Source organism: Cicer arietinum, chromosome 4, assembly GCF_000331145.2.
Source record: "Cicer arietinum cultivar CDC Frontier isolate Library 1 chromosome 4, Cicar.CDCFrontier_v2.0, whole genome shotgun sequence".
In the NCBI taxonomy this organism is placed as follows: Eukaryota; Viridiplantae; Streptophyta; class Magnoliopsida; order Fabales; family Fabaceae; genus Cicer; species Cicer arietinum.
Window position 1 is genome coordinate 934342 of NC_021163.2, and position 8397 is coordinate 942738.

The window sequence follows — 8397 nt, forward strand, 5'->3', positions numbered from 1 at the left end:
CTTCAAAAAATACATTATTAATAAATTTTAATTTATTATCAAATTTTTGCTTCCATTTTGGTAAGTCAAGGGTTATAGAAGTTAGAAATTTATTTATTTTTATTTTTCAGTCAAAAAAGTATATATATATATATATATATAATATATATGTTTTGACTCTTTAAATTAAGCAAGTAAAATATTTTAGTCTTTTGTCAGTTTTACATTTGAATTTGTTAAATATTTTCTATTTTAATATTATTTGTTAGTGATTTAGTATAAAAAAAAATCAGTGGACTCAAACAAAAATATGTGAGAATCTAAAATTTGTAATTTAAAAAAGAAAAATAAAACAAAAACATTTAAAATAAAATATAAAAATAATTTAGAATGATAATATTGAAAAAAAAAACTAAAATATATAAAATAATTTAATAAATAAATCTGTAATTTAACTTTTTGTTTGTTTATTTTCTACTTTTTTAACTCGTTTAATTAAACAGTTTCTGTTTTTCAAAGAAAAGGACAAGTAAGATTATGGGGTTACCCGCTTCCTTCTCCACATTTGTGCTGTCAATGGTAGACAAAAGCGGTTTTTATAATTTTTCTTGTTTTTTTAATATATTTTTTCTTTATCCACTTTATGTGTAGTATTTGTTTATCACAAGTCAATTTGCTCCTTTTTATTTGTCAAAGCATTTGATGGTCATGACTTTTGGTAAAGGATAATGACTTGAATGAAGATTGCTTTTCTACTTTATCTTTTTTTGGTGAATTTTGTTCTTTCTCTTTTATTTAAATAATTTTGTATTTTTTACAAAAACTGTCTTTTTTATTCAAAATGTATGGAATGTAAAAAAATTATATGACCGTTAATAAACTATTTTGCATTAATATTATTCACAAATAATATTTAATATATTAAAAAATAATGATTAAACTAAATTAAATTTGAAATTCAAAATTTAAATTAAGTTTAATATACTATAAACTAAACTTTTTTGGCAAAATGTGCTTGCTTATGTATCGGTCAATCATGTCCATAATCATATTATTAAGGGAATAGCTCTTAATGCACGTTTTGGACTTAGTTAGTTAGTATTTTGTTCATATAGTTGAGTAGATAGCAAAGTTGTATTTGTACGGTTGACTGCTAAGTTGTCATCTTTTCATGTTCTCTATGTTATTATTTTTGAGGAAGTGAATGTTTGACCATATTTTTCTTTCTCTTTTAACTACTCTTTTTATCATGTCACATAAGTAGAAAAATTGTTAATATGACATATTGACTTGATAAATATATTATGTAGTCTCTTATCATTATCATTAAACAAAATCACAACCTTAATTAATAAGACCTAATAACAACATCCAAACCTATTTAGATTTGGTAGCCACATTCGTCCATCAACTGACAATTGATTTAGTTGTTTGTTGATTTTATATCAACTAATTTCAATTGTGATGCAACTGATAGTCAAATAATTTCACTTTAGCCTAGTTGATACTACATGATTTGACTACTTATTTTTTAGTGTAAACAAGACTAAAATGTTATTATATGAAATTCAAAGAGAACTTATGCATTATATATAAAGTTATAATAGTAGATGTTGAGGTGTCATCGAATTTTTTGATATGCTTGAATTGGTGGTGTTCTGATTAAAACTCGTATTTATCGAGACAAATAGATATTTTAGAGTGGTTGATGTTTCAACGAAAGAAATGATTTTAGACGGTAGTGCTTTGGTTTGAATCTACGCAAGAGAGGATCTATAGTGTACTGGTAAAAAATCTAATGCTCAAATTAGTATAATATTTGAGGCGAGTGAGAGATTACAATGAGACATAATTTGATAAGTGATAAAGTAAAACTTATATAATGATAATGAAGTGGTATTGAGCTTTAACCAACCTATTAAATCACTCTATAACATGAAGTATATAGTGAAATATTTATTTTACCCTATATCACTAATCCATCAAAGTATTTTTACATATATGATATATGATTTTGTTCTCCATTAGTCAAAATTTATGGGTTCTCCATAAATATATATCACGATTCTTGATAAATAAATGTAAATTTTTATAAGTTTGTAAGGATGATTAAATTTTGTATGTGGCAATAAGTATTAATACAGTGCAGTATAATTGATACATAATTAATTATGTAATTATGAATTCGATCTTTACATACCAAAGCTTGTTGAAAGAAGTTAATTTTTTAAATAAATAACTGTATTTCTAATAATTAGTCTTTAAGATTCGGCTAAGATACTGTGGAAAAAAATGATTTTGCAATGAATATGACACGCGTGCATACAATAAAAAATCTAAAATACTAAAAATAAATTTAAGTAAGAATAGTATTGATGAATGATGAGTGCAACATGCCATCATCAATTATAAATCCTGCTGAGCCCACTCCAGAAAAGCCCACCCGTAATTAATGCATCCCATCCCATCATCAACAATTAAGGCTTTTATGATCACATTGACAATACAGTAAACTGTTTCCAATAATTGATAATAATTGTTTATGAAGTCTACTAGGCTTTTTATACTTTAACATTCTGATGTTGCAAGGAAATAAATTATTGGGATTATTTTTAGGGAACATTGAGATATAGTTATGTTTCAAAAAAATATATGATTGTTGTTATTTTATTCTTTTGGAGCAAATTCGATTGTATTGTTTTTTTTTTTTTGAATAAACGTTTGATTGTGATATTTGTTATCATAATAAAAATGATTACTTAAATAATATCAATTAAAATAAAAAACATAAGTATGTTTTTATATTAAATTTATATTAATTAAATTATTGTTTTATTTATAAATATTGAAAGACTATGAATTATTATTTTTAAAGAATATCATTAATTAAAATTTTTGATAATTTTTTTTAATATTAATCTACAGTAAAAGACCCATAATAAAAGATCAGGCTAGCCATGGGAGTTTTCTGGTATACCAACAACACAACATCTAATTTTATTTTATTTTTGTAAAAGTACTATAGACTCAAAATAATACTTACTATTAAGAGATAAAAGTTTACCTTCACTATAAGGCTTAGAAAAAAAAAACTATAAATCTAAAAACATAATCAGATTTTAAGAACAAAAAAGTTCATAATTTTTGACTAAAAAAAGAAGAAAAAAAATCACATTTTCAATATTATTAATATTATTTATAAATTTATTGTTTTTATTTATCTATTTATGTTATTGATATTATTTATAATTTAAATAAAAAATAAAATGATCAAGTTTAAAATATTTTTTAGGCTAAATTACATTTGTGGTCCCTTAACTTGATTTCAGGTAACGTTTTAGTCCATTATCTTTTTTTTTTTCTCCCGATTTAGTCCTTTATTCCTAATAATATCAAATAAAGTATGAAAATATGAGTTTATTTGAAGATTTGCGTTACGGATTTGATGAAATTTGTATTATATTGAAGAATATAATTAATTTTATGAGTTTTGATTGAATTTTTTTTTGAATTTTTGTTTAAAAAAGGATAACATTGTTGAAATTTTAAAACATAAAATATCAAATTGCCATTTAAAATTAAAATAAAGGACTAAGTTGGGAAAAAAAATATAAAGAACTAAAACGTTACCTGAAATTAAGTTAAGGGAACGCAAATGTAATTTAGCCTATTTTTTATTAAAAATTTAATTTTTATAATGAAAAGTTTATTATATAACCTCTAAAATATTTGAAACATTAAAGATTTATAAAAATGGTACCCCGTTGTGGTCACCAACTATCATTTTCCTCCAAACAAATATGATTGAGATATATATGTAGAGATTCATATAAATGCATGATCATTCTTTTGTAAATTAACAACTCTTTTTAGAAAATAAGATTAAGCATGTTAATAAATAAAAAAGATTAATTTATCCCAATGTTTGTTTGGAGCGCTACCTATTTGCTACTTTTGCTTAATATTTTTTTAAACTTCAATTCTAATTTAATGAAAGTCAATGTTAATGTTAGTAATTATTTTAAAAGGAAATCACGTGTTTAGTTATGTCTTATTATACGTTCTTCAAATAAATAAACAAACAACATACAGAAACTGGTAAATTTTAGAAATTTTAAAATCCATTTAATATTAGATTTTGCTATATTGAGTATAGTTTATTTTTATAAAATTAATTTATAAGGTGGAAAATATCTTATTTTATAAATTATGTTTAAGCTTTGTCTTTATTCTAAGTGGAAATTGAGTTTTTCACAATACACTTTATCCCGCCAAATACTATTAGAGTCTATTTGAACATGAGTTTTGTAAGAAGATATGTTATTTTTTAGGGTAAATTAAATTCTTTTATATAGTTTATATTTTAAGATAAAAATTTGGATAATTTTTAAAATAAAAAGATTTTATGAAGTAATTTATCAAAGTTAAATTTTTAAAAATTTAAACCACCTAAAAACAAAGACTTTAAATCTTCTTCCTCACACTCTCATTAATTGCTTTCATATTCTTTCCATTTTTGTTAGTAATTTGAAATTGTATTGAACATTTTGAATCAATAAATTCATTATTAGTTTATGCTTTTTACCTTTCCTATTTTAAGAGATGTTGCATTAGTCTTACTATACTTTTTTCTCCAACCTCTCTTTCAATGCTTCTTCCTTTGACAGCAATTGCTTAGTCTTCCTATTTTACGTTTCATTTCTTATCTCTTGAGTAAGTTTGAAGTATTGATTTGAGTATTTTGGGTCACAAATAAGTAGCAACCCACATTTGAAATTAATAATTGTGAGAGATTGAGTGTGTTATTATGTAATCTAGCTCTTGCTAGACTTTAGTGGTATATAATGGAATAACACATTGCATAATTATTGTAACATGTTATTCAACCAAAGAGTTTGAATCCTTTCAATCAAAACTGTTTTTGATTTCACACAATCATCTTTATCTATTTTTATTTTACTTTTTTTTTTCAATTTTTTCCAATTGATTAAAAGTTTATATGTAAAACATGCACGTAAAATTTTTCACAAATTTAAAATTATTTAATATATTATTGAGATATATCAAAAATCTTTTAACATCATATTGTACTATAAGTTGATGTTGCATTTCTTTAGTTTTCTTTTAGCCTCCCCATTTGCAATGTTTCATCATGTGTGTAGTCTTCATAAAAAATCTTGTAGTCTTCATGATGTTAGATTTTCTTGAGTGTTTTGGGGATAAACCTAGGCTTAATTTAAAAGAACTAGAACATGAAAGATTCAGGCGATACTTGTAAACCTTTATCACTGCATTTCCTACTTACAAAGTACATAATGGAAATAACTGAGCAAATAAGTTTGACATGGGGTGGAGCAAGTGTAGATTATAAGTGTGTCGAGTTCAATAATTGGGTTAGTTTTTTCATTAATTCCAGGGTATAATTGTTGTAACCTATGAAGAATATTTATTTTTGTGAAATTTTCATATTAAGCGCATATGATAATGTAAGTGTATGAAAGAAATTAAGGGGTGCGAGAATAAATAAAGTCAGAAAGTTATATGATGTATTCATATTAAGTATTAGAATTTTTTATATTATTTCAAAATGATCCCTAATATTTCGTCTATGTGATATTAAACGTGACAAATCAACAAAGTTAATTTTATTAGTTGAGTTAGACTTATAGAAAAACTATATTGATTAATATTGGAAAATATTAATGACCATTTTGAAATTATGATAAAGCAAGATATTGAAGTTGAAATTATATATCAATGTTTATATAAATCAATTTTCTAAATTTACAACTTAATTCTCAACCTAGCTAATAAGTAGTTGATTACTTGATAATAACAAGCAATAATAATTTATAGCTAATAATAAGTAGTTGATTACTTGATACAAACATGGAACCTTAAACATAGCTACCTAGAACTTCTAGAAGTCCAAGCAGAAGCTGTATACAAACTGGTATCTTTCCAACCAAGCCTTAATGTACCATCAACTTGAGCAACACTATAACCATGACCTGGTGAGAACATGTTCAATATCAATTGTGCTTGTGCCATTGAATTATCACTCATTGGAACTTGCTCAAAAATATTTCTTGCAAGTTCATTTCTCCAAAGCCTAAACTTTTCTTCACCACTCCTCTTAGGTCCACCTATAGCCAAAATATTATTGATCTCTTTAGATAGAATACCATGTTCAATATTGTTCCTATTTGTATCATCACTATGCAAATAAGCTCCAAGAGAATCAAAAAGTGTAGAGTAGTAATGCAATGAACCAACAAAACGGTCTAAGAATGACCCTCCAATGTTAACATCTTGTTCTACTAAAGTTATGATTTTTGGTTCCAATTCCTCAAGAAGTTTCAAACTTTTCCAATCAGGTCCAATTGCATCATATAAAGAATGTTGTAACCAATGCACAGCTAGTGTTTCATTAGGCCTAATTTGCAAAGTCGAAAAATCAACAATTTCACCAAATTTTCTCGCAATAGGATAAAATTCTAAGCACAAACCAAGTCTTCTTGCGAAATTGGAGAGTTGTTTTCCTGTCTCGACTAAAAGTTCCATTGATGCACCCAGACCCGTCATTCGAATTGAGGGCCGACCCTCGATTCGAGTCGCGAGTATATGGAAAAAAGCTGGCCATTGAAGACCTTGCATGATGTCCAAATCAATTATGTGAATGTTGTTGCAACGGTTAACTGCTTCGAGTATCGCTTGGTTTGAAGTGAAGTGTGCAAATTTGATGAAAGGTGAAACATTGTTGAAAACTTGGAATGATGAGTGAATTGTTTTGTGATCAATCAAAGGGGAACATACTCCAATCCATGAATTCATCACCCTACTTATCATTGCTTTTGCAAAATAAGCAACAACTCGTTCACCACATGATGTTTTGTAGGGTGAAGCAACTTGTGTTAACTCTAGTAACATTTTGTGAGCTTCACTAAGATTTTCAACAGAGATTGCTACTGCACATTCCATCAAAAGGGTTATCAAATTCAACTCTTTATCACATTCATAATGATGAATATGATCATTATGGTTATTGTGAACTAAATCTAATGTGTTTGTTTGAATGTGAAGATTATAAATATGATTGTTGTTTTGTGGTAAGTCTTCAATAAAGTGCTTATTAGTAATGTGTTCCATCCAATCACATACCTCATTTTGTTCTAAGTTTAGGGAGTGGTTTTCCGTTAATGACTTTGGATAAGGATTTGTTTGGATTGGCGGTGGAAATAAGTCATTTGTAATGATTGTGTAATCCCAAGTTTCATGCATGTGAGGATGAATCATGTTTGAATTTGCATGAAGTACTTCACCAAATCCAACTTTCATCATAGAAAGATATATATCAAATGCTTAAATTTAATCTAGGTACTATATATTAAGAAATTTAATATGAGATGGAAATAAATCAAAATATGTAGCAAAATTAAATACAAAGTAGGGAGGAGTTGGGGTGTGAATGTGAGAGAGGGTTTTCAAGAAGATGATTATGTTACTTTTAAAGGGTGAAGTTTCATGATTAATAATAAAATAAAATAAAATAAAATAAAATAAAATAAAATAAAATAAAATAAAATAAAATAAAATAAAATAAAATAAAATAAAATAAAATAAAATAAAATAAAATAAAATAAAATAAAATAAAATAAAATAAAATAAAATAAAATAAAATAAAATAAAATAAAATAAAATAAAATAAAATAAAATAAAATAAAATAAAATAAAATAAAATAAAATAAAATAAAATAAAATAAAATAAAATAAAATAAAATAAAATAAAATAAAATAAAATAAAATAAAATAAAATAAAATAAAATAAAATAAAATAAAATAAAATAAAATAAAATAAAATAAAATAAAATAAAATAAAATAAAATAAAATAAAATAAAATAAAATAAAATAAAATAAAATAAAATAAAATAAAATAAAATAAAATAAAATAAAATAAAATAAAATAAAATAAAATAAAATAAAATAAAATAAAATAAAATAAAATAAAATAAAATAAAATAAAATAAAATAAAATAAAATAAAATAAAATAAAATAAAATAAAATAAAATAAAATAAAATAAAATAAAATAAAATAAAATAAAATAAAATAAAATAAAATAAAATAAAATAAAATAAAATAAAATAAAATAAAATAAAATAAAATAAAATAAAATAAAATAAAATAAAATAAAATAAAATAAAATAAAATAAAATTAATATGAGATGGAAATAAATCAAAATATGTAGCAAAATTAAATACAAAGTAGGGAGGAGTTGGGGTGTGAATGTGAGAGAGGGTTTTCAAGAAGATGATTATGTTACTTTTAAAGGGTGAAGTTTCATGATTAATAATAAAATAAAATAAAATAAAATAAAATAAAATAAAATAAAATAAAATAAAATAAAATAAAATAAA

General features: G+C 23.7%; 1 protein-coding gene across 1 annotated transcript; it reads right to left on the reverse strand.

The window, feature by feature from the left end:
* Positions 1-5772: 5772 nt before the first annotated feature.
* On the reverse strand, positions 5773-7441 carry LOC101494668 (scarecrow-like protein 23). The gene has a single exon (XM_004495021.3). It carries the CDS (start codon positions 7318-7320, stop codon positions 5887-5889), a length of 1434 nt encoding a protein of 477 aa, XP_004495078.1. The 5' UTR covers positions 7321-7441; the 3' UTR covers positions 5773-5886.
* Positions 7442-8397: the final 956 nt, after the last annotated feature.

What these genes read in the sequence shown, in the direction of transcription:
- LOC101494668 (XM_004495021.3), bottom strand. Translation starts at nt 7,320, where the DNA reads ATGATGAAAGTTGGATTTGGTGAAGTACTTCATGCAAATTCAAACATG.